The sequence below is a fragment of the Myxine glutinosa genome, chromosome 14 (assembly GCF_964187855.1).
Source record: "Myxine glutinosa chromosome 14, kmMyxGlut1.1, whole genome shotgun sequence".
NCBI classification, from domain to species: Eukaryota; Metazoa; Chordata; class Myxini; order Myxiniformes; family Myxinidae; genus Myxine; species Myxine glutinosa.
Window position 1 is genome coordinate 25,738,194 of NC_136274.1, and position 26,323 is coordinate 25,764,516.

The 26,323-nt window shown below is 46.0% G+C and overlaps 1 protein-coding gene across 2 annotated transcripts in view; it reads left to right on the top strand.

The window, feature by feature from the left end:
* Positions 1-26,323, top strand: part of UBASH3B (ubiquitin associated and SH3 domain containing B) — a 60,176-nt gene that overhangs the window by 30,253 nt on the left and 3,600 nt on the right. For both annotated transcript variants that reach the window (XM_068135339.2, XM_068135337.2), the window contains exons 8-13: positions 2,321-2,439; positions 8,051-8,153; positions 9,747-9,846; positions 12,266-12,388; positions 12,491-12,583; positions 25,942-26,164. In XM_068135339.2, coding sequence (XP_067991440.1) covers positions 2,321-2,439; positions 8,051-8,153; positions 9,747-9,846; positions 12,266-12,388; positions 12,491-12,583; positions 25,942-26,164 — 761 coding nt within the window. The remainder of the gene's footprint in view (positions 1-2,320; positions 2,440-8,050; positions 8,154-9,746; positions 9,847-12,265; positions 12,389-12,490; positions 12,584-25,941; positions 26,165-26,323) is intronic.

Consider the following 26,323-nt stretch of genomic DNA (forward strand, 5'->3'; position numbering starts at 1 on the left):
TTCTCGTCAATCCTCTTTCCAACTTCATCATCCCACCACCATGTTTCCGAGTGCCTCGGTGGTCCTTTTGTCCATCCACATACCTCACCAACGGCTCCCAACAGACTATCTTTCATTGACTTCCAACCACTTTCAAGCTCAACCACATCATCGTCTACCCGACTCAGCCTCTCTTTTAATGCCTCCCTCACCGTCACCTCTTTCAACCTCCACAACTTCATTCTCGGATGGTACTTCACCCGCCGAGCTTTCCTCGCACCTTTCACTCTTATGTCGCAGACAACCAAGTGATGCTGTGAAACAGCCTCCTCCCCCGGGATCACCTTTGTGTCCCGGAGGTGCCCCCTATCTCGCCTCCGCACCATCAGGTAGTCAACGGTTGTCGTCGACCCATCTGACGTGTATGTAACAAGATTATTATCCTCTTTCTGGAACTGAGTATTACAAATCAACAAATCAGCTCCATCAGCAAACTCCAAAATCCTTTCACCTTCTCCATTTCTCACACAATATCTGTAACCCCTATGAACTCCTTCAAAACCGTCCATACTCCTTCCCACATGTCCATTTAGGTCTCCTCCTACCACAACAACTTCCTCATCTTTCACGTTTTCCGTCAGCTTCTCTATTGCACACCAAAACATTGTGGAATGAATATCTCTAAGTTGTTCTCTAATATCTCTAATTATCTTCTAGGTTGAATCTGGGAATGAAAGCATCCTACTATGCCACAGTCAGTGAACTTGGGAGGCAGAGTAGGATGTCAGACTGTCCATTGCCTGATATATGTCCAGGGAGATGCCCTAACTTCTTGTTTAAGGTTTAGGGTCTCCAACCATCGCCGAGAGAGGAGCAGAAGCATGTGTGACTGGGATGGAATCTAAACTGATGATCAAAGACCAAGCTGTTTGAAAATAGGAAAGCCTTTACATGTTTATAAATGTGGAACAAATAAGTTGTAAAAATTTATTCCATTATTTGGAGTAAGTGCTTACAGGTGTGTAGTTCACACAATCATTTTTTCTTTTTTTTTCACCTATCTCGTGAAAAGCAATGATATTTGCCAACTTCCAGGCAGATAGGAAGTTGCCAAAGGAAGACAGGTTTAAAAGTGTAGACAGAGTAGAAGAAGCAGAACAGATTCGTTCAACATAGCAGGATTTGAGAATGTGGGCACTGATGCCATCTGGGCCTGATGACAATGTAGGTTAGAGAAGAGATGGAACTTTTTTTATTTTTTACCTTATGAGATGAGAACACAAAGTTCAGTTGACCGTGGGTACGAGGTGATGAGATGATGACAAGTAGGGTGGGTTTTGTTTGGTACATGAGATTTTGAGGCAAACATTGGGTTAAGACATTCTCTCTTATCTCGAGCATATTCGGAGATGGAGAGGGAGCATACACTAGATGGATCACAACGTTGAGGAAGGACATGGGTTGCAGAGTTCAGCCTTTTGAATATTAATAAGATGTTTTTATAGCTTGCCTCAGGGTGGACAAACATTTGTTGTGAGCTTTATGGAGTGACCTAAAGTTTTCTCAGTCAGGTTAGGGTTCCATGTTGAGAAACCAAACTATTTGACCGCAACTGCCTCACAGCAAGATTCAATGCACCAGGGCCAAGCGGATGGGCAGAATAGCCTTTTTTTTTATTTTCTTTTTTTTTGTATACAAGATCGAGACTCATGTAAGAGCTAACATTGATCACAAAAAGACAAACTGACACATAAAATATATGATAAAGGGAGCGGGAGAACAAGATGGAAAGCAGGGACATCGGGAGATCTGTGGGAGGGAGAGGGCTTGGGGGGAGTAAGGGAGGGGGTGGGAGAGGTAAAAAAAAACACATGGACACAGCTAGGACTTCCAGGAAAGAAGTCGGTATTTCAAAAAAGTGGATCTGGGGTGAATTAACGGGGGTAGAAAATATCAAGGTTTTGGATGGGGGAAGACCAAGAGATGGTGGTGGACAGCCGTTTTGAAGGATGATAGGATAGGATGAGTCGGTGCATGATAAAGAAAGTGTGCCTTTCTGAAAGTATTCCCAGGTGGGATCAACATCAGATGTTGTGGATATGGCAACCCAGCCCGATACATGTCTATCGCTGATGTAAAATGACGACGTGTTCATCACCCATAGTGCAGCGAGTTATTGTCAATCATTATGGAACATTGGGTACTTGATCATCATTGTAGTGCGATGACTTATCCATTGCTGCGGTATAATGAGTACTTCTCCCTTGTTGTCGTGCAGTGGATAATTGTTGATGACTGTGGTACTTGGTTAACACTTTTTTGGCCTCTCCTTCTCCCTTAGCCAATCAGTTGCAGTGAGGGCTGGTTGGCCGGCATCTCCCACCTCTCCGGTTTGTCCGGATTTTTCCCAGAAAACTACACAGAACGAGCTCATGAAGCGGCGACGTGGCTGCTGCACCGGTCTCTGCACCCCACGCTTAGCTGCACCTTCTCACAAAGCACTTCACTACACTTCAATGTCACAGAATGCATCTTCCAACATCATGGTGTGTTGCGCAGATTGTACAGCAGTCTGCCCGGGTTGGAATTGCAACAATAATAATAATAATAATAATACATTTATTTTATATAGCGCTTTTCAAGAAGCCCAAAGACGCTTTGACAGAGTACAAAAAAACAAGTGCAAAAAGACAAAAATCAACAGGTAAATAATCAAAGCAAAAGGAAGGAGAAGGAGAAGAGATAGTCAGGGGTTAAATGCTGTGGGTTAAATGTTGAATGCAGTGTTGAACAGATGGGTCTTGAGTGATGTTTTGAATGTGGTGAGTGAGGAGGAGTCTCTGATGGTGTGAGGTAGTGAGTTCCAGAGGGTGGGAGCAGCGATGGAGAAGGCCCTGTCCCCCCAGGATCTGAATTTGGTCCGCATGGGGGGGGGGGGGGGGGTCAGGAGGTTGGTACCAGCAGAGCGGAGGTTGCGGGTGGGAGTGTGTCTGGAGAGGAGGTCAGTTAGGTAGGATGGGGCCAGGCTATGGAGGGCTTTGTAGGTCAAGAGGAGGATTTTGTACTGGATTCTCTGGGGGATGGGGAGCCAGTGAAGCTTGTAAAGGACGGGGGTAATGTGGTCACGGGTCCGGGAATGGGTGAGTAGACGGGCAGTTTCATTAACAATTAACTTCATTTTAATCGGATTCAGGAAGATTGAGTAACAGACACAAATAACTTTGCACCCTTATTTTAGAAACCAAATGATCTGAACACAAATCATTGAAAAGATAAATTTCCCAAGTGTCCTTCAAAATCTCTTACAAGTCTTAAAATCCATAAACTACTCCTAACTTTAACATGATTTCATAAACAACAAAATGTCCGCTGTATGACTGCCACGCAGAAATTCCACCTCAGAGGAAACGTTAGAACTAAGATGGCACCCAGTACCTACCGCAAGTGGCTTTGGGAGATGGCGAGAATTTTCAGTTTTTGGCTAAGTGAGGGATTTGCACACCTCATTCGTAAGCAACGTCGAAGGAACGGCAGTGTGGACGATGACCAACATTCTGGTGCTGACCCATACGGGGTTATGGGCACATTTTCAGCAATCGAAGTGGAAACATACCACGTGTTTCCACTTCCACACCACCACCACCTTCAGAGGCCATTTTTCCCGGCAGAGCAGGGGTTGGCCTTTTTGGGGCACATTGGTCCCCTTTTTGAAGCAATGTCGATGGCTGAAAATGAAAGTGGCAGCAAGTGATATCGCAAAGGGGGTGGAATGGCAATGAATTCCGAAATTACTGTGAAACGAAACCATACCTGTTCAAATTTACACATTATTGGATGTGGTGCTGGTGGGGTTCGTGGTTGCCTGTAAAGGTTTCTAAAAAAAACAAAAAACAAAACACCTTTAGATGCCATTTTTCCCCGCAGAGCAGGGGTTGGCCTTTTTTGGGCACCATGGCCCCCTTTTTGAAGCAATGTTTGATGGCCGGATGCCCTTCCTGCCACCAACACTTTTAGACGCCTCTTGCAACACACAGGGAATTACCAGTGAACTGGTACTCAATTTGCTGACATCGGAAGGATAACAGGCTGAGTCAACCCCCTAGGGTGTTAATTCAGCGATCGACCGGGATTCTAACCCAGGATCCGAGGATCCCAAGCCGGCACCCTAACCGCTAAGCCAACACCAGGCTTAGCCTGTAAAGGTTTATACAGGGTTGTAATAAACAAAACCCCAGGCGAAATACTAACTGCCCTTCTTATTTTCTCTTCATTTGTAGCACATGGCTGCGGGTAGCATTATTTGTTGGGTTCCAGCTTTGCCACTGATGTAGTGCCTCCTGTTGGTTAAAGCAGGAACTTGTAATTTGTTCAATATAATTAGTATACTCTTCGTGAAGAACACCGTGAGATCTTTAATGTCAACAAACTAATTCTAGCAGACTGGACACCCGGCTTAATCTCGATCCGAAGGATGGCGTACACATTGATTCCTTGCTCTGCCTATGAAACACCAGGATAACAATTTATAGCCGGGTCGAGAATCAAACCCAGGACCCGGTGTGTACCCCGGTTTAGAATAGGTACACCGTATCCCTGCGACTAAAACTAAGAGGCGACTAAAAGGGTTGGCGTCAGGAAAGGCATCCGGCCATAAAAACATTGCCTCAAAAATCGAACCATGACAATTACGACTACATATGGGCAGGGTACAGCCCGAAGTGGAGATCGGTTTCTGAGGTTTGGGACTTGGAATGTAGGGACAATGACAGGGAGATCAGGAGAAGTGGTGGAAGTATTGATCAGAAGAAGAGTGGACATATGTTGTGTGCAGGAGACAAGATGGAAGGGAAGTGGTGTGAGAATGGTGAAGGGTAGGCACTAGGCAGGGACAGAAATACAAGTTTGTGTGGCAAGGGTGCCCGGAGGGCGTGAATGGTGTTGGTGTCCTGTTTTCTGAAGACTTTGTAGACAGTGTGGTGAGTGTGACGAGAGTGAGTGAAAGGTTGATGATGGTGAAAATGATGATTGGAAAGCTCTTGGTGAACATCATCTCGGGATATGCTCCGCAGGTTGGTCGGAGCGATGAAGAGAAGGACAAGTTCTGGTGTGCTATAGAGAAGCTGATGGAAAACGTGAAAGATGAGGAAGTTGTTGTGGTAGGAGGAGACCTAAATGGACATGTGGGAAGGAGTATGGACGGTTTTGAGGGAGTTCATGGGGGTTACGGACATGGTGTGAGAAATGGAGAAGGTGAAAGGATTTTGGAGTTTGCTGATGAAGCTGATTTGTTGATTTATAATACTCAGTTCCAGAAAGAGGATAATAAGCTTGTTACATACACGTCAGGTGGGTCGACGACAACCGTTGACTACCTGCTGGTGCATAGGCGAGATAGGGGGCACCTCCGGGACACAAAGGTGATCCCGGGGGAGGGGGGAGGAGGCTGTTTTACAGCAGCACTTGGTTGTCTGCGACATGAGTGAAAGGTGCGAGGAGAGCTCGGCGGGTGAAGTACCAACCGAGAATGAAGGTGTGGAGGTTGAAAGAGGTGACGGTGAGGGAGGCATTAAAAGAGAGGCTGAGTAGGGTAGAGGATGATGTGGTTGACCTTGAAAGTGGTTGGAAGTCAATGAAAGATAGTCTGTTGGGAGCCGTTGGTGAGGTATGTGGATGGACCAAAGGACCACCGAGGCACTTGGAAACATGGTGGTGGGATGATTAAGTTGGAAAGAGGATTGACGAGAAGAGGAAGAAGTTCAGAAAGCTGCAGAAGTCGAAGGGTATGGGGGCAGAAAAGGCAGAGCATGAAAGTTATAAGACAGCCAAGAAGGCTGCAAAGAAAGATGTAGCAAAGGCGCAGGAGGCATGGAGGAAAATGTTCGGAGAACGCTTGGATTCGGAAGAGGGTCAGAGAGCGGTATTCAGGATTGCAAAGCAGATAGCGAAAGAGGTGTGATGTGATGGGGGTGAGTTGCTTGAAGCATGAAGTGGGACAAATCGTTGTGGACCCAGATGGAATTAAAGGAAGATGGAAGAGATATATGGAAATGCTGTTGAATACAGAGAATGAATGGGACAGCAACATCGAGAGTAACCCAGTTTTAGGACCGGCAGACAAGATAACCGAGAAGGAAGTTGAGGAAGCGATAAAAGCAATGAAGAGTAGAAAAGCGGGAGGGCCGACGGAAGTTGTGGGAGATATGTTGAGGTCAGCGGGAAATTGGGGTGTGAAGAGAATGACAGAGATCTGCAATCTGGTGGTGAAAGAAGGCCGCATTCCAGTGGATTAGGAACTGAGTACCCTTGTCCCTCTATACAAGGGGAAAGGTGACCCTCTGGACTGTGGCTCGTATCGAGCGATAAAGTTATTGGAGCATGGAATGAAGGTATTGGAGAGGAGGATAAGGAAGAAAGTGAAGATTGACGAAATGCAGTTTGGATTTATGCCAGGAAGAAGAACGACAGACACGCTTTTTATTGTGAGGCAGTTGCAGGAGAAGTATATGGAGAAGAGGAAGAAGTTGTTTCTTGGGTTTGTTGATCTGGAGAAAGCATTCAATAGGGTTCCACGTGAAGTAGTGACATGGGCATTGAGGAAGTTAGGAGTGGAGGAATGGTTGATCAGAGTAGTGATGGCAATGGACAAAAGAGCGCGCACAGCTGGAAGGATGAAGCACGGGAACTGGTGAGTTTGAGGTGAAGGTGGGAGTGCATCAGGGGCCAGTACTAAGTCCACTACTATTTGTAGCTGTGAAGGAGGTGCTGGCTCAGAACGTAAAGGAGGGTTTACCGTGGGAGTTGTTGCATGCAGATGATCTGGTGTTGATTGCAGAAAGTATGGATGGACTGAAGGAGAAGATGAACAAGTGGAAGGAATGTATGGAGACTAAAGGTCTGAAGGTGAATATCGGAAAAACGAAGGTGATGGCAAGTGGTAAAGCATGTGGTGAGGTGGAAAGAACTGGGAAGTGGCCGTGTGCTGTGTGCAGGAAGGGTGTCGGAGTGAACCCCATTCAATGTACAATGTGCGCTGAGTGGGTTCATCAAAAATGTAGTGGTTTGAGAGGGTCATTAACCAGTGTGGCAGCTACATTCAAGTGTAAGGTGTGCACAGAGGGAGCTGCAGATGGAGGAAATGTTGAGTTGGATCTTGGAGATGGCGTGAAGCTGGAAGGTGTGAAAACATTTTGTTGCCTGGGAGACATGCTGAATGGAGAAGCTGGATCAGACTCAGCAACGGTTGCTTGAGTGAGATGTGCATGGAATAAGTTTCGGGAACTGAGTGGCGTGCTGACGAGGAGGGGAGTGTCATTGAATCTGAAGGGAAAGGTGTATGCTGCATGTGTGAGAAGTGTTATGATTTATGGGAGTGAGACATGGGTAATGAACGTAGAGCAGCAACGAAGGCTGGAAAGGGTGGAAATGCGAATGGTTCGGTGGATGTGTGGAGTATCGTTGAGAGAGAGGAAGACAAATGATGAATTGCGAAAGATGATGGGAATAGAGCCTGTAATGGATGCTGTGAAGAGAAACAGGTTGAGATGGTTTGGTCATGTGTTGAGGAAGGATGAAAGTGACTGGTTGAAAAGAGTGATGGAAATGAATGTAGAAGGAAGTAGAGGATGGGGAAGACCGAGAAAGACTTGGTTAAAGATGGTTGAAGAAGAAATGCGGGCAAGGGGGTTAACAAAGGGAGATGCAGAAAATAGGGCAAAATGGAGAACATTGTCATGGGGACCGCAAGGCTAACCCCCACTCTTGCAGGGAAAATGGCCTTAAAATGCCTGTTGTTGTTGTTGTTGTTCAGAATCAAACCTAGGCTAGGCCGTTAAGAGGCGAGTGTGCGTACCTCTAGGACATCCTGCTTATCCTATAACCACCCTTTAAATAGATTAAAGGGTCATATTATTTTCTCTATGGTATATAGATTACAGTAGATCTAGGGCCTCAAGAACGTCATGGGTGTGTTCAGTTACCAACTTCCTTGTACATCCAAGTGGCTTAAGAAAAATCCTATACAAAAACCTCTGCTTAGCCCTCACTCACCCGACAATTGCATTTCATCCCACAGTTCCTACCCGATGTGTGAGGAGATTGAGGGTCGAGAGATGGAAAAGAGAAAGGGAGACATGGCCATCCCACCACCAATTCCACCTCATTCATTCAACGGACAGGTGAGAGAAGGTCCTTCTCTCTCTTTCCCTTTGCATTCTTCCTGTCATTCATTCCTCATTTCTTTAATTGTATTTCATCACTCAATTCCTTCCACACTTCCTGTTCTATTTATTCATGGTAAAGAGTGTTTTGTCGATTGAGAGAGAGGGGGCGAAAATTCCTGTTTTTTGTTTTGTTTTGTTTTTGTATACAAGATCGAGGCTCGTGAAAGAGCTAACATTAATCACACAAAAAGTCAAACCGACACAAACCAACACATAAAACACAAAATAAGGAGAGCGGTAGACAAGATGGGGAGAGAGGGGGAAGGACACAAACACAACATTTGAGAGCAGGGACATCGAGAGAACTGTGGGAGGGAGAGGGATTGGGGGGAGGTAGGAGAGGTATAAAACATATGGACACTGCAAGGACTTCCAGGAAAGAAGTTGGAATTTCAAAAAAGTGGATCTGGGTGAATTAGCGGGGGAAGAAAAGATCAAGGTTTTGGATAGGGGAAGATAAGAGATGGTGGTGAACAGCTGTTTAAAGACCTGGAGGGAGGAGTGGGATTTTTTTTTTTTTTTTTTTTTGTATACTGAATCGAGGCTCGTGAAAGAGCTAACATTTACTTCACATGCCTGTTGTTGTTGTTGCATGCCTTCACATGCCATGCCTTCACATGCCTCCCACCTACCAACCACAAACAAATCAACCAGACAAACAAAATATATAAAAAGAGGGAGCGGAAAACAAGATGGGGAGAGAAGGGGAGGCACATAAACACAACATTTGAGAGCAGGGAGATGTGTGGAAGGGAGAGGGCTTGGGGGGAGGAGGCGTGGGAAGGGGGGGGGGGGGGATAGAGAAGTATAAAACACAAGGACACCAAGGACTTCCAGGACAGAAGTTGGTATTTCAAAAAAGTGGAATTGGGGTGAAATTAGCGGGGGTAGAAAAGATCAAGGCTTTGGATGGGGGAAGATAAGAGATGGTGGTGAACAGCTGTTTTAAAGACCTGGAGGGTGGAGTGGGATTGAAGAGAGTGAGGGAGTTTGTTCCAGAGGTGGGAGAAAAGAGGAATGAATGAGTGAAGGTGAGCAGAGAGTCTTGATTTTGGCAGTTTGACCATAAGAGGGTTGCAGGCAGATCTTGTGCGACCTGTAGGAATATTTGGGGGACAGAGCACAGAGAGAGCTGGGGGAGCAAGGCCGGAGAGGAGTCGGTAGATTTTATTTTTTAGAGATTTTATTCTTCTTCCTCTTTTTAAATTATCCTTAAATGCAAGTTTAATAAAATCTCTTTTGGTGCTGATTGTTTTATTTGACATCATTTTCATCTTGGTCATGTGCATATCTCATTTACTTTTTATTTCTCCATTAAGACATACTGTACAGATCATTAAATTGTAATTGATAGAGTGGATTTAAGGGGATGATACCTCAAAAGTAATTATATCCGCTGCTTATCTATTCACAATGATCGATACGTGGATTTGATGGAGGTCTATCCAAGATGTGGCTGCACACATCAACTGTATATCGGAAGTATTAACAGCATTGGAGTAGAAGGGGAAGTAAATGGTACACTCCTCCCACCTACCAACCCCTTAGACTGGTGATCTACAGCTGCACCTCACCGTCATTCGTCATGGAGAAAGAGTCGATGTGACCTTTGGACGTCACTGGCTGGCTCGCAACCTCGATTCAAATGGTAAGTGCGTGTGTGGGTTCCATTTCCCTGGCTGCTCTGAAATACCACAGACTGAAATACCAGGGATGTGTTCGGCAGGACACAGCCAGTCCCAAGTGGAGATACAGTCACGTGAAAAAGTAAGTACACCCCATGTAACGTTTTGACTTTTTCAACATATTTCAACATACAGCTATTTGATCTTCATTTCAACAATATTGATAGACAAAGGTGATATAATATAACAAATATCATGAAACATTTACATTTTGTAGTCCATTGTATAATTTAAATAAACATAAATGCAAATTTTGCATGTGGAAAAAGTAAGTACACCCCTACATTTATCACTACTTCAAATACCTAAAATTAGAATCAGGTGCACCAGCTCAGGTGCAAATGATTAGAACAACGTTAGAGAGGATCTTGGAGGAACCTGTCTTATTTAAACCTCAGACATTTAGTTTGGTTTGCTCTTTGTTGTTGAAGTGTGCGGCGTCACCATGCCTAGATCAAAAGAGCTCTCTGAGGCCTTCAGAAAAAAGGTTATAGATGCCTACGAGTCTGGGAAGGGATTTAAAAAGATCTCCAAACAATTTGAAATTAATCATTCGACTGTCCGGAAGATCATCTACAAGTGGAGAAGATTCCAAACAACTGCCAACTTGTTCAGGCCAGGCCGCCCCAGCAAGTTCAGCCCAAGAGCAGACCGCAAGATGCTGAAAGAAGTCTCTAAGAACCCCAGAATGTCATCACGTGACCTACAGGCAGCTCTTGCCACTGTTGATGTCAAAGTGCACGAGCCTACCATTAGAAAGAGGCTGCACAAATTTGATCTACATGGGAGGTGTGCCAGGAGGAAACCTTTGCTGTCCAGAAAGAACATCAGGGCAAGACTAAAGTTTGCCAATGAACACTGAGGCAAAGACCAGCACTTCTGGAACAATGTGCTCTGGACAGATAAGTCAACGGTAGAGCTATTTGGCCACAGTACCAGAAGACATGTTTGGCGAAAACCAAAGACAGCATTTGACCACAAGAACCTGATACCAACTGTAAAGCATGGTGGTGGAAATATTATGGTTTGGGGCAGCTTTGCTGCATCAGGGCCTGGGCAGCTCACCATCATGGAATCCACTCTGAATTCTTCATTGTACCAGAGGGTGCTTGAGGATAATGTGAGGCCATCTGTCGGAAAGTTGAAGCTCAACTGAAGGTGGACCTTGTAACATGACAATGACCCTAAACATACCAGTAAATCCACCAAGGAATGGCTGAAAAGACAGAAATGGAGGGGTCTGGAATGACCAAGTCAAAGCCCGGATCTAAATCCCATCGAGATGTTGTGGGGGGATTTGAAACGAGCTGTGCATGCAAGAAACCCCTCAAGCATTGCACAGCTGAAAGAATTCTGCATGGAGGTGTGAGCAAAAATTTCTCCCAGTCGATCTCAGAGACTGGTAGACAGTTATAAGAAATGCCTACTCGAGGTTGTTTCTGCCAAAGGGGGCAATACCACCTATTAGAGCCAAGGGTGTACTTACTTTTTCCACATGCGAAATTTGCATTTATGTTTATTTAAATTATACAATGGACTACAAAATGTAAATCTTTCATGATATTTGTTATATTATATCACCTTTATCTATCAATATTGTTGAAATGAAGATCAAATAGCTGCATGTTGAAATATGTTGAAAAAGTCAAAACTTTACATGGGGTGTACTTACTTTTTCACGTGACTGTATGGCCACATTTTGTGCCACGAGAAGAAACTGGCATAGAGGGGGACGTAGACACGGCTTGCGGTCAAGGCGTGTCCTTAGGTTTAAGAACGATGTGTGCCATACCGCAGAGAGTCTCTGCCCCCACTCTCAGCCGTGACACCACGAGCCCACCTTCTCAGCTGCCATTGGCTGGTGTCCTAATCCATGGGTAGGATAACCAGCCCTGACGTTTTACCCACTTTGATGATGCGCTTTCTGCTGTGATGTCGGGGTTTTCCCATGCAAACTAGTGCTGACGGCCTGTCAGGTCATTTAAGGAACATAAGACAGATTACAAAGGGATGAAATATAAAAGGTGTGAGGGGAAAGCAGTTTTAGACACATACGTGGGGAGGGAAGACGACAGCTCTCTGTACATACAACGACACGTATCCTCTCTCTCAATTAAATTACCTCATGCCTATGCTAATACATGCACGATTGGAAATAATTATCGCTATACTATGCAAATTTGTACCGTAGGAGGCATATTCCACAATAACATCTCTCCTGCTACTATCGAGGACATCACGAATGGACATTATCCTGAAGAATCTCAGGAAATCAAATGATTCTTGACTTTCATCCCACGGTTATAATTTCAGGGTCCACAAATGTCGACTGGTTAGTAATAAAAACATTATAATTGGTTCTAATAATATCTTATTTGCCAGGTACTTACATCCCCACGGATTTGAACCTGCCACCTTCCCTACCTGTGCGGCCAGCCGGTCACCGGGCTCAGCAGTTGGATCCTCCCCTCACACGGATTGGCCAATTACAGGCCCAGCTCACAGGTCAGTACCCAGTGGCATTTTTAATGTGATGATAAAAGCCAAACATTGTCATTTTTACACGAGTTTGGACTTGACTGAGATTGTGATTTCTGTGTGTTCCAGGAGAGGCGATGAGGGATAAAAGAGTACCTGTTGATGCTGTTTTTTGTTCTCCTGCTCTACGCTGTGTGCAGACTGCTCATTACATCATCAAAGGTCTGACATTTTGTCAAATACTTTACCTCATACGTTAAAGCCTTTGAAAGGCCAAACCCTCCACCTTTTAAAAACTCCTATTAAAAAACAACCACATTTTTCTTCTTCTTCCATATGCAGCACAGGGCTGTGGGTAGCATCATTGGCCGAATTGGCCATCATGCCGCTGTAGCAATGCCCTCTGTAGGTTAGGGCAAGAATTTGTAATTTGTTCAGGGTGCCAGCCATAACTCGCCAAATCTTAGCGAAGGACACCGTGGGATCTTTAACTTCCACCAACAAATGCTGGCAGACGGGTCGTGTGTTTAACGTCCATCCGAGGGACACATCCATGAATCACCCTGCCTGTGAAACACTGGGATGATAGTTTATAGCTGGTTCGGGATTCAATCCCAGGCTAGACAGCTTGGAGAAAAGTGTGCATAGCTCTAGTCTAGGCCATTGTGCCAGCCCATGACCATATTAACAACTCTGAATAAAATATTCAAGCAGAGTACAACCACACCATCATAATGTACACAAATTGCCTGAAGCAAGACTGGAAGATATTGTACTTTTTCCAAACATTAACTTCGCTCGTTAGACTTCACCCATTATACTTCACCCTATTGGCCGTTTCTATGCTCATGAAAAGCCTCCGCAACAAAGGAAATATTTCCATTGAAGCAGTTGTGAACAGGTGAATTTTAAATACAAGGATGCCTCGATTTACGTCTAGGATGTGTTCTAGAAAAAGTGTGACTTAAATCGAAATGATTAAATGCTCATCTTACTATAATTATAGTGAATTATAATTCACCAAATGTCCGTCCATCTGTCTGTCTGTCTGTTCGAAGGTACCGTAAAAACTGCTGAACCGATCGCAAAGATATTTTGGGTGGATAATCCTGGGATCTCCAGGAGTAAAATAGGCTATTTAGTTTTCCCAATTTCCTGCTTTAGTCTCCAGCATTCTCAGGTTTGGACTCCCGCATAACATTCGCGTTCGCATAACGTTCATTGTTCTCATTGTGACGATGTTGCTTTCCCGGGTGCCGCACAAACGGCTGCACCGATCGCTGCACAGCTGCACCGATCAGACTCGGTGACCTCGGACAAAGACCTTTTATACGGACACGAGTTGAAATCCCTGCTTGAGAGAATTCCAAACCACTCCCCGCCATCACGGCCATCTCTCCAACTTACAATCCCACGAGATATGCGGAAAGGACGACCCAAAACCAATATGAGCATCATTAAACATCATTCGTATATAAACATCATTAAAAGTAAATAATAACCTCGGCCAAAGTTCAAACGACGTTTAATCTCTACCTGGGAGAATCCCACATAGCTATTTGGGCGGTGAATACGCTAACAGATCGCTGTCTCCATCGATCTTGCCAAGGCCGTAACAACTATCGGCTCAAAATCCTTTTAACAGTTGATTTGGAAGTTTTTACAATGAAGGAAACTAACAATGTTGTTGAAAGTTTATTTTGTGATTAATTTGAGTTATGTTGTTTGGAATTTAAAAAAGAGATATCGAGTTCAAGTGAATGACGACATGCCGTGATGGTTTCTACTTTCTGAACGTGAACTTCGCGGATCGCCATATGCAGATTCGCCACGGACCCACGATCGATGTTTCTATACGTGAACGTACCCGTTTGTTTGCGAACTGGTACGTTTTTCATGGAAGTCCTTCACGAACTTGCTGTCCATGTCTTACGTGCAACTGAAGGTGCTACAGGAATGTGGAATTTATTGGTTTCATGCTTTAGCATTCGCCGTATCTGCATTGCCTGTTTGCTTCTGGCCTCCCATCCGTGCGTAGCGCAAGTATCTCCATAGTTATCCCAAATACCTTGGGGTTACATTTGACCAGGCCCTGACTCACAAAGAATACCTGCAAAGATGCAAGGAGATGGTCATGGCATGGGTAAACCTTGTCTGGAAACTGGCCGGAACATCGTGGGGAGCCTGTGCTAACATCATACACACATCAACTCTCACCTTCATATACTCGATGGCAGAGTATTGTGCGCCAGTTTGGTCAGCGAGTGTCCATTTGAAGACCATCGGTGTTCAGTTAAATGCTGCAATAAGAACAGTGTTTGGAACCCTCAAGTCAACAAAGACCGAGTGGCTTCCTATTCTCTGTAACATTGCTCTGCCAGACATCCGAAGGGATGTGCTGTCATTCCAATACTTCAGTCGCATTTTGGCTACCAAAATTCCAGCCCAATGCCTTCTTGTTGAACATCCGCGCTGTCGCCTCAAATCCCAAAAACCACCATGGAACCACGCCGAGCTTCTTAAAAGGCGAAGCCAACTTGGAGGGCCATCTGGGAGGGTGCCTTACTTCCTAATAAACATATTATACATGATCCAACCACTGCTGCACCTGGTTTCACACTCCCACGCAGGCCCTCAACAGGCTCTGCACTGGACAGGGCCATTGCGGTAGAATCCTCCATCGATGTAGGATGAGGACGGATGTGCTCTGTGACTGTGAAGGAGTCCATACGATGGAGCACATCACGTCACTCTGTCCTTTTATCGGGAGTACTTTTAGCCCTCCACCAACTCACCCCTTGAAGCAGCCACATGGTTGCATGCCACATGGTTGCTACAGTTTTGAGATTGGCACATTGAAGTCATTAAAGGTTAAAGGTTTGCCCCCCATAGTTAGTCACACGAACAACATAAAGGCCCATTTGTAATACAGTTATGTCTTAGTATGTGTAAGAATAGGCCATTTCCCCTCTTAGTGCCTGCGTTGTGTAAATACAGGAAAATAGGCTTTACTTGCCACCGATTTCCCAGCCACCCTAGCCTCGATCCAGTTTGTTAAGCATTGGCTGCCCACTAGTCGAGTAACACGAGGTAGGCCTGAGAAGGAGGAGCGCGGGGTCGGGGTGGGGGCGGCGTTGAGATCGGAGCGGCAGAGGTGATGACGGTAAGAGCCACCAGCCAATCAGGGCTCTAGCGGCATGGCGTGAGGGGGCGTGGTGAGGCGCGTCTGGTGAGTTTGAGAAGGTTCGCGGGGCGTGCCTATATAACGCGCTGCGCAAAGCCCTCAAAAGGACTCGCAGAGGAGAGAGAGAGATAAAAGGACTTGAGGGGGTTTGCTCGTTGTGAAAGGACTTACAGAGAGGGAGCTTGAGAGAAAGGAACTTACCAGCAGGACGAGGACTTGGACGGCGGTGGTGAAAGGATTCGGACTCACAAGATACGCGCGTTGTTTAAGGACTTGTTGGGAGGGGGCTTGATGCGAGGACTAGCGCGGGAACATTTGTTTGAGAACTTGCGGAGCATACGCGCGTTGTTTAAGGACTTGCGCAGAGAGAAGAAGAGGCGTTGAACTGTGCCAAGTACGCGGGCGCAGCCAGACGCGCCGGTAACGCTTACTGCGCTTTTCACCCACGCGAGTAAGCGCGGCCATAGCCGCAAGTGAATAACCGCCAGCCACGTCGAAGTCCGCTCCCTACCAAATCGCCCCTTGATAACTCGCTCCATTCAGACGACACGCGGAGAGCTCCTGCCTTCACCTACTTCCATCCCCAAAGGACGTGCCGGGGACCGGAGAGAACTGCACGAGAGCCATCCCTGGGCGAGCTGGTGAACACCGTCCTGCCATCTGCAATCCCCGTGTCAGTGTGTGTGTGAGACGGGCCCGTGTCCTTGGGTATTAAGTAAGACTTTTAAGGATTTGCTCTGTGTCTCTGCTCTTGAACCATTGTACATTGTAAATAATAATAATTAAACCTGTTATTCCTTTGCTTCCCAATTCGATCGCCTTTGTGATTTCTCCATTGACTAAGCGTGGTACGAATAAGAACCGCTTGAATCGGGGTCTAGTAAGTGATAACGGCGCGGATCGCTTGTACGCAACCACTCTGCGTATCAACACACGTGGTTCGTGTGGGGCTTATCTCCTCGCTTCAGGGCAGCGCGAGTATTTAGGTAATAGCGAATTTGGTCCTAATACCCTATTTCGCGCTGTCCGGAAGGGACGTTATAGGTCCCGGGTCGCGCTGGTCAGTCAAAGACAACGGGACTAATCCCCCCTTGGTAAGGGGAGAAGGCTGGCGGCAGATCCACAACAATATTATACATGATCCAACCACTGCTCCACCCGGTTTCACACTCCCACGCAGGCCCTCAACAGGCTCTGCACTGGACAGGGCCATTGTGGTAGAATCCTCCATCGATGGAGGATGAGGACGGATGTGCTCTGTGACTGTGAAGGAGTCCATACGATGGACCACATCACGTCGCTCTGTCTTTTTATCGGGAGTGCTTTTAGCCCTCCACCAACTCACCCCCCACATGGTTGCAGAACCTGGGCATTAAACTTTAGTGCACCCCATATTGGCCATATGCAAGAGGAAGAAGAATCAAAAAGACTTCAATCGAATCAATTTTTCCCATAAGAAATACACTAATGGAATAAGGCTGGGTTGGGGTGGGGAAGATGTCATAATTTTCACCTACAATATTACCTTTCTGGCTCAACCAGATAATTTCAACACTCATTCTAACACATTTTGACAGTAAAATTTTTGAATGAAATAATTTTATTAAAGTACAGGGTGGCCGCTATATCTTGTCACCCCTTGTAAAAACTGTGAGGGTTATACCACATACATTGTGTTACGGGGTCCTCCCCTATCCCCTGGTCTCGGTAAACCTCCGAACCCCGAGAGGGTCCCCGGCAGAAAGATGTTATCCTTGGTTGAAATCAATCAAATCAATAATAAGACCACACCAAGGGTTATGAACAAACAATAATATATTATAAATCACACCGGAATCACGACACAAATAATAATAGCAATTCGCCCTGCAATCACTATTTTAAAGATGGTACCACCTTATCTATTCCTTTAACCCCAACTCACAGCACTCCCCCAATGTCTCTGTACCCCTCCAAGGCGAAGTCGATTCGCTCCAGCGATCGTTGGATCAATGTCCAATCACAATCAATTGAGGCGTGGACGATCGAAGCAACCCATAGGTCACGTGGTCCAACACCCAGCACAATAGCGGTGGAATGGGAAACCTCCCCAAAGATGCGCTCCGACGTACACGTTTGCGGTTCAATCAGCGAGTCTCCTTATAATCCTCAAAATCCACTTTCTTGCACAGCCGTCCCCGGCAACCCACCGGGGAATAATGCCCGGCCGACGCGACAAAAACCTTTTCACTGAAGGTAGCGCACGTGGCGAAATGGCGGACGGCTTTCACTCGAGCTGGGGCTTTGAGGCAAGGATACTCCGGAACCTCAATGCAGATACCCGACTACCCAGGCTCCACAGCACTCCGGCGATATCACCTATCGCACGAACTTCCTTTCAAGGGCGCAAAGTTCACTCGCACTGTACGCTCGACCGCTCGGTCCGGAGCTTCCACAAGAATGTCTTTTAACGATCTCCTGCCGCCTCTTCTTCCTCACTCCACCTCTTCCGGTGTGCTATCCCATTTCCGGCATCATTTTCATCATGAGCGCTTTTAAACCTTTTCACCACAATAACCCTTACTGAGAACTAACAATACTAACAATAATTAGTGCCAAATCCGTAACACTTCCCCCCCTCAAGAAAGAAAGTTTGAACACAGCGAAAACTTTCTTTGTAGGGAAATTCTTGAAACCAACACAAGCAATCAATGTTTCTCCAAAAATAAAGCAGCAAAACTTCAAACAACTTACAGAGATTTCCAAAGTTAATTCACTCTGGACAAAGCATCAACAACGACATTGTCCCTGCCCTTTACATGTTCAATTTCCAAGTTACCCCTGCAAAGCCAAACTCCATCTCATCAACCTCTGATTTTTTTACTTTTAGTTTCTTTTGAATGAAGGTTTAGGGGTTGATCAAAAATCCAAAGTCAAGCAAATCGATAGCACTTTTCCTGGGAGGCCGAGCTGAGGGCCAGGTTCCATGGTGGTTGGGTGGTGAGGTCTGGACATATTCACTACCTGGACGCCTTTAGGAACGTGGAGTTCACGGTTAATCCGTGTAGGAAAGTTCACTACATGGACGCCTTTAGGAACGTGGAGTTCACGGTTAATCCGTGTAGGAAAGTTCACTACATGGACGCCTTTAGGAACGTGGTGTTCACGGTTAATCCGTGTAGGAATCTTGGCTCGGCTGCTCCGCAGCATTCAGTGCTTCAACTCTTTCTAACTTTCCTAACAATCACGGTTGGACCACTTGTCACTGTAGTCACATGAATGGCAGTCTCCTTCTCGGCCACTGCTCTGATAATCCTTCCTTCGGGAGCTGCCATAACTCTGGAAGCCTCCATAATAATATCGATTGCAGCCACCACCACTACTACTCCGTGGTCCTCCTCTGTAGCCCCCTCGACCCCTAGGAAATGCCTTCCCTACTGTGATGGTCCGACCCTCCAACTCCTTGCTATTCAGATCCTTTTCTGCAACTCTGGTGTCCTTTGAGTTTTCAAACGTGACAAAGCCAAACCCTCTTGACTTTTGTGTCTCCCTGTCTTTTATCAGCAGCACTTCCAAAAGCGGTCCATATTTGCTGAAGGCAGACTCCAGAACCTCTTCCTTTGTCTTGAAGTTCAGTCCCCCTACAAAGAGCTTGCCAATATTGCCTCCCTCCCTGACGTGCGTGTGCTGACACTTAGTTTCAGGGTATTTCCTCTTCTCTTCAGGGCGCTTCCTACTAGGCTTTTCCACAAACATCGGGTTACCAGAAACATGGCCACCGACCAAATCATTCCCGGTAACAAAAGATACTCCTTCTACAGGAAGAGTGGCTTGTAAACCGACGGTGACCGGTCCTGACACCAAATCGGACTCCAAATGGATGACATGAAGTGTAGCACTAACACAACCACCAATCCCCTGTAAACGAACACTATCCCCAGTTGCCGTCTCCTCGGACCATGGCAAGATGCCTTCAAGCATTAAAGATTGATGTGCTCCTGTGTCCCTCAATATCCTAACAGGTCTCCGGTTAGTCAAGGCTCCATCCAGTGACACAAACCCGTCTGAAATAAATGGTTGGTAACCCTTTTGAGGGCGATTTCTCACAATGGCCATTGCATTTGGAGTCGTACTAGTCGAACTCCGCTCCTGATTTTCCTTTCCCAGAGCATAACAGGTGGACATCAAGTGTCCAGGTTTATGGCAAAAAGTGCAAGTAGGCCCGGAGGAGAACCTCGTGGTCTGCCAAGGCATGGGGGTGGCGGTCTGCCTCGAGCCCCCCGGACGATAGGTCTGTCTTGAAACCGCAGTCTTCTGATTTCTAGAAGTCGTGGTGTCAGAGTGGTCCTCATTTTCATCTCGAGGCCGCCCCCATGGATTTTCATTCTCCGCCCCTGATGTACCATAGCTCCCCTGGCTAGGTCTAGGCGAGAAGTTAGGTTTGTGGAACCTCATCCTGTGTGCTAAGGCATAGTCATCTGCCATGGTTGCTGCCTCATACAACTTTGGTACTTTCCTTTCCTCCAGATGTACTTTAATGTCCTCGTGGACACACTGTTGGAATTCCTCCACCAGGATCAATTGTCGCAATAGTTCGAAGTCTTTCCCCACTCCTTTTGAATCACACCACCTATCAAGCATGGTTTCTTTCAATCTGGCAAACTCCACATGGGTCTCACTCTCCCTCCTCCTGGCATTCCGGAATTTTTGCCGGTAAGCGTCCGGGACCAATTCATAGGCTTTGAGAATGTGTTTCTTCAATACCTCGTAATCTGCACATTGGTCAATCGGTAAAGCTGAATAAAACTCTTGAGCTTTACCCACCAGAACACTTTGCACTAATATGGACCAGTACTCCTCAGGTCAGTTTAACAGTCGAGCCACTTTCTCAAAGTGTGGAAAAAACTTGGCTACCTCCTTTTCATTGAAGGGTGGAACCAGCCTCACATGTCTGCCAACATCCCAGGTGTTTTGACTAGGTGTCGAACCAGTCGGCATGGATGGTAGCTCTCCCCGTTCTTTCATTACATCCAGCTCCTTGAGTCTAATTTCCTGCTGAAGCGCCATTTCACGATCCCTTAACTCCCTTTCGGCTTTTCTCTCCTCTGTTTTTTTTCTCCTCAAACCTTTCCTGGAGTTCTCCTTCAACTCTCCTTTCCTCTGCTTGTTTCTCTTCTCTTCTCTCTTCTGCTTTTCTTTCCTCTGCTTTTAATCTTTCCTGGAGTTCTCGTTCCACTCTCCTTTCCTCTGCTTGTTTCACTTCTCTTCTCTCTTCTGCTTTCCTTTCCTCTGCTTTTAACCTTTCCTGGAGTTCTCGTTCCTGTTCTGCTCTTCGTTCCTCTCTCTGCAATTGCAACTCCAGTTTCCGGAGCTCCACCTCTTCTGGTTCCTCGGGTAACCAATCCCGGGCTACCTCTTCCCATGTTCCTAATCCCACCATAGATTGTATCACCACTGTCTGCATCTATGCCTTCCTCATATTAGTTCGGACCTCCAAGCTAAAATGTTTGGCCAATTTCCCGAGGTCCAATTTTACTAATGCTCTGAACTGTGCTTCACTAGGGGTCACTGCAAACTTCTCTGCGTCAAACTCCATGGTGACTATTGTTAACACCTGTTAACCTTCACACAATAAATGTTTTTTTTTAAACTTTTTTTGTTTTTGTTTGTTTTTTGGAAAAATTTAGGAATGTTGGAACAAGTTCCAAATTTGGCAATGTTAGGGAATTCTTTCCCGGACTAAATCTAGGAAATTTTATATCCCGGACGCAGACCCAATTTCGAGCCCACGAATATCAATTGGACGAGCCCCCAATTTCTGTTACGGGGTCCTCCCCTATCCCCTGGTCTCGGTAAACCTCCGAACCCCAAGAGGGTCCCCGGCAGAAAGACATGTTATCCTTGGTTGAAATCTATCAAATCAATAATGAGACCACACCAAGGGTTATGAACAAACAATAATATATTATAAATCACACCGGAATCACGACACAAATACTAACAATAATAATTGACTGTAATACAAAGATGTTGGGTTCAAAAGGTCAAAGGTCGAAGATCACGTGAGATTGAATTGAAAATCTTAGTTACTGTGATAACTTGTGAACCACTGCAGGCAAACCTAACACATGTGGATTGTAATACAAAATGTCGATGGTCATGTGACCTTTCAAACTCATTTTGTAAACCATAACTTGAGTTAGATGCAGCTGTCTTCTACTTGTCTCTTTTCTCTCCCGTGACCTTTAATTGAAAGCAAACGTTGGTGGATTGACGGAGTTGTATCCAGACACGTTCATGTCAAATTCTGTTTTTGAGTTTTGCTTGAAGCATGTTGAATTACGGAACTAAGATTTTTCTTTCTGACGTAACACCATTTACATATGTATATTGCCATAGCAAATTCTATTGTATGTTATCATGCATATAGCAATAAACTATAATCTATTCTATTAAACTCATTTCTTAACCTACTCATTACTTTCATTTATTCAGTCCCAGTCCTCCCTCCAGGTCTTTAAAACAGCTGTTCACCACCATCTCTTATCTTCCCCCATCCAAAAACCATGATCTTTTCTACCCCCGCTAATTCACCCCAGATACACTTTTTTGAAATTCCAACTTCTTTCCTGGAAGTCCTTGCAGTGTCCATATGTTTTATATGTCTCCCACCTCCCCCCAAGCCCTCTCCCTCCCACAGTTCTCTCGATGTCCCTGCTCTCAAATGTTGTGTTTGTGTCCTTCCCCCTCTCTCCCCATCTTGTCTACCGCTCCCCTTATTTTGTGTTTTATGTGTCGGTTTGACTTTTTGTGTGATTAATGTTATCTCTTTCACGAGCCTCGATCTTGTATACAAAAAAAGAAAAAAAAGAAAAAGCAATTCGCCCTACAATCACTATTTTTAAGATGGTACCACCTTATCTATTCCTTTAACCCCAACTCACAGCACTCCCCCAATGTCTCTGCACCCCTCCAAGGCGAAGTCGATTCGCTCCAGCGATTGTTGGATCAATGTCCGATCACAATCAATTGAGGCGTGGACGATCGAAGCAACCCATAGGTCACGTGGTCCAACACCCAGTACAATAGCGGTGGAATGGGAAACCTCCCAAAGACACGCTCCGACGTACACGTTTGCGGTTCAATCAGTGAGTTTCCTTATAATCCTCAAAAGCCACTTTCTTGCACAGCCGTCCCCGGCAACCCACCGGGGAATAATGTCCGGCCGACGCGACAAAAACCTTTTCACTGAAGGTAGCGCACGTGGCGAAATGGCGGACGGCTTTCACTCGAGCCGGGGCTTTGAGGCAAGGATACTCCGGAACCTCAATGCAGATACCCGACTACCCAGGCTCCACAGCATGCCGGCGATATCACCTATCGCACAAACTTCCTTTCAAGGGCGCAAAGTTCACTCGCACTGTACGCTCGACCGCTCGGTCCGGAGCTTCCACAAGAACGTCTTTTCACGATCTCATCCCGCCTCTTCTTCCTCGCTCCACCTCTTCCGGCGCGCTATCCCATTTCCGGCATCATTTTCATCATGAGCGCTTTTAAACCTTTTAACCACAATAACCCTTACTGAGAACCAACAATAATAACAATACCAACAATAATTAGTGCCGAATCCGTAACAATTGGTAGTACACTTTTAATTTAATACTCATTTTACAGTGCATGACACAAGCCTTAATCGAGTGTCCATTGGATTAGTTTTTGCTCCATCACTGTCGTTACAGAGATTAATCTTGCGCCATGTTCTGTGTGATACTTTGCGGACCATTTGTGGGGTGATATGATTAAAAGGAAGTCTCTCTGCTTGTTTAAGGTCATCAGAAGATTTGTAGTGCTGCTGTGCAACAATCTCTTTTATCAAGCCCCAAAGGCAATGTTCCAATTTTTACAAAGGGTGACAAGACATTGTGGCCACTCTGTACAGTAAAACTATGTAAACTATGCTGTGGATGAGAGAGAGAGAGGGCGAGAGAGAGAGAGAGGCACAGAGAGTTATGATCAGATGGAGGAGGATAGCGGGCAGGAGGAAGTTCGTTACGTATCCACATCGCCAGCATATGTTCCATCTTTTCCATGCAAGAGCTCCTTTGCTTTGTAATCAACTTGGATGTTAATGGCTTAGCATGTTTAGCACTTTCGCGAATTTGTTCTGCATTTTTTATAAAAATTGCACATAGGGTTGTTGGAGACAAACCTAAGTGCCGAACAACATCGACAGCACGATCGCCATTCTGTGTTTAACATTTTTGTCTAACATTTTTATCAACCCTCGACTCTGATTCTGCAACTGGACCAGACGGCATCAGCCCACGGGTCCTAAAATCCTGCTCTGCCACTCTATCTCACCCTCTCTCTGTTCTTTTCACCCTATCTTTTGCTCAAGGTCATCTGCCAGCATCCTGGAAATCAGCAAACATTACCGCTTTACACAAAAAAGGTGCAAAAACAGATCCTTGCAACTACAGACCAATCAGCCTGCTCCCAATTATCAGCAAAGTCATGGAATCCATCATTGCTTCGGATATGAAATCTTTCCTCTTCTCCAATGGCTTGATCTCTGATCATCAATTTGGTTTCAGACCAGGTCACTCTACTCTGGACATGCTGCTTCTGCTGTCTCAACAATGGATGGAGGTCCTCAATGCCAAACAGGAAATCAGAGGTCTCCCTTGACATATCACGTGCCTTCGATACGGTCTGTCACCTAGCTCTGCTCACCAAACTCTCCTCCTATGGTATCCATGGAAATCTCCATGCATGGCTTGCGGACTTCCTCTCTGGTCGTAGTCGACATGTGGCCCTGAATGGATTTCTCTCATCTCCCCTTCCTGTTCAGGCTGGAGTTCCCCAAGGCAGTGTTCTGGGCCCTGTGCTTTTTCTGGTCTTTATCAATGATCTCTCCGACTCTCTGGAAAATCCTCTCTATCTCTTTGCTGATGACTCCACTCTGCCACTCCACTCCTCTTCCCTCAGATCGGCAGTCTGCAGCCTCCTCACTCTCTGAAGACCTGGACAAAATCACAGACTGGTCAAACAAGTGGAACATGTCTTTCAATCCTGACAAATCTCACACTCTTACTATGTCTCTCCGAAAAGATCAACTGGACAACCCTCCCATCTACTTTCTCAACAATCTTCTCCAAGAAGTTCTGTCGCTCAAGCTTTTGGGTCTCACTATCTGCCATGATCTTTCTTGGGAAAACCACATTTCCAAGCTGGCCTCCAAAGCCAGTCGCCGACTGGGCATCCTCCGTCGTGCGAAGTCCTTCCTAGGCACACCTGAGCTCCTCACCACATACAAGGCTTTCATCCGCAGCTCAATGGAATACTGTTCTCCCCTATGGGCCGGTGCTCCTGCCTCACACCTATCTCGGCTTCACGCTGTTGAAACCAAAGCTTTCAGAATCATTGGAATCTCCCGCGATGAAGCTATCTCTGAGGGCCTTTCACTCACTCACCGCAGGCAGGTTGGTGGTCTTTCCGTCTTCTACCGACTCCTCTCCGGCCTTGCTCCAGCTTTCTCTGTGCTCTGTCCCCCAAATATTCCTACAGGTCGCACAAGATCTGCCAGCAACCCTCTGATGGTTAAACTGCCGAAATCTCGGCTCTCTGCTCACCTTCACTCTTTCATTCCTCTTTTCTCCCGCCTCTGGAACAAACTCCCACACTCCCTTCAATCCCACTCCTCCCTCCAGGTCTTTAAAACAGCTGTTCACCACCATCTCTTATCTTCCCCCATCCAAAACCTTGATCTTTTCTACCCCCACTAATTCACCCCAGATCCACCTTGTTTGAAATTCCAACTTCTTTCCTGGAAGTCCTGGCAGTGTCCATATGTTTTATACCTCTCCCACCCCCCCCCCCCCCCACCCCCTTCCCATGCCTCCCCGCCCAAAGCCCTCTCCCTCCCACAGATCTCTCGATGTCTCCATGTCTCTCGGTCCCTGCTCTCAAATGTTGTGTTTGTGTCCTTCCCCCTCTCTCCCCATCTTGTCTACCACTCCCGATGTTATATGTTTTATGTGTCGGTTTGTCTTTCTGTGTGATTAATGTTCGCTCTTTCACGAGCCTCGATCTTGTATGCAAAAAACAAACAAAAAAAAACATCCAATTGCACCTCCAAATTTACAGTCTTACGCACTTTCTTCACCACAGGCACACTCTTATCACCACTAGCATGCTTAGAACTCATGATGACATTTAACGACACCTAGAACCTCTAACAACGCCTGATAAAAGACCAAAGCACGCAGCATGAACGACATAACTTCGATGTAAAGAGACGTAATTCAAAGCCTGGGTACCTATTGATCGACGACGCAACTTCAAATCAACGTAAATGGTGGCTATCCCTGTACATAATAATCAAGCTTGCTTTCCTCCATACCTCTCTCCCCATTAGGCCTGGGGTCAGTGGGTTTAACTCCATGTGTAGAGCCAGGTCTCTTTGAGTGGATGCACTGGCTGAGAGGTGGAGGATCTGGAGGAACATCATCTGCGAGTGCACCTGGAGAAGCTGGAGGCTCAGGGGGAGCTGAAGGATCTTCAGGAGTCTTGCTGTCACACCCTTGGATGGGAGCCGCAGACCTGGCAGCAGCTGGCCTTCCTGTGGATGAGAATTACAGGTGAACAACAAAGATGGGACACCAAGAGACTAAGAGCAAGAAAGACTTTAAAACTGCAATTATTGTTACATAGAATGTACTTGAACTGTGCCGGACTTCCGGGAGACTCAAAACGAATTGGAATAGTCTTGGTTTGGATACGTGCTGCGTTTCTTCCTC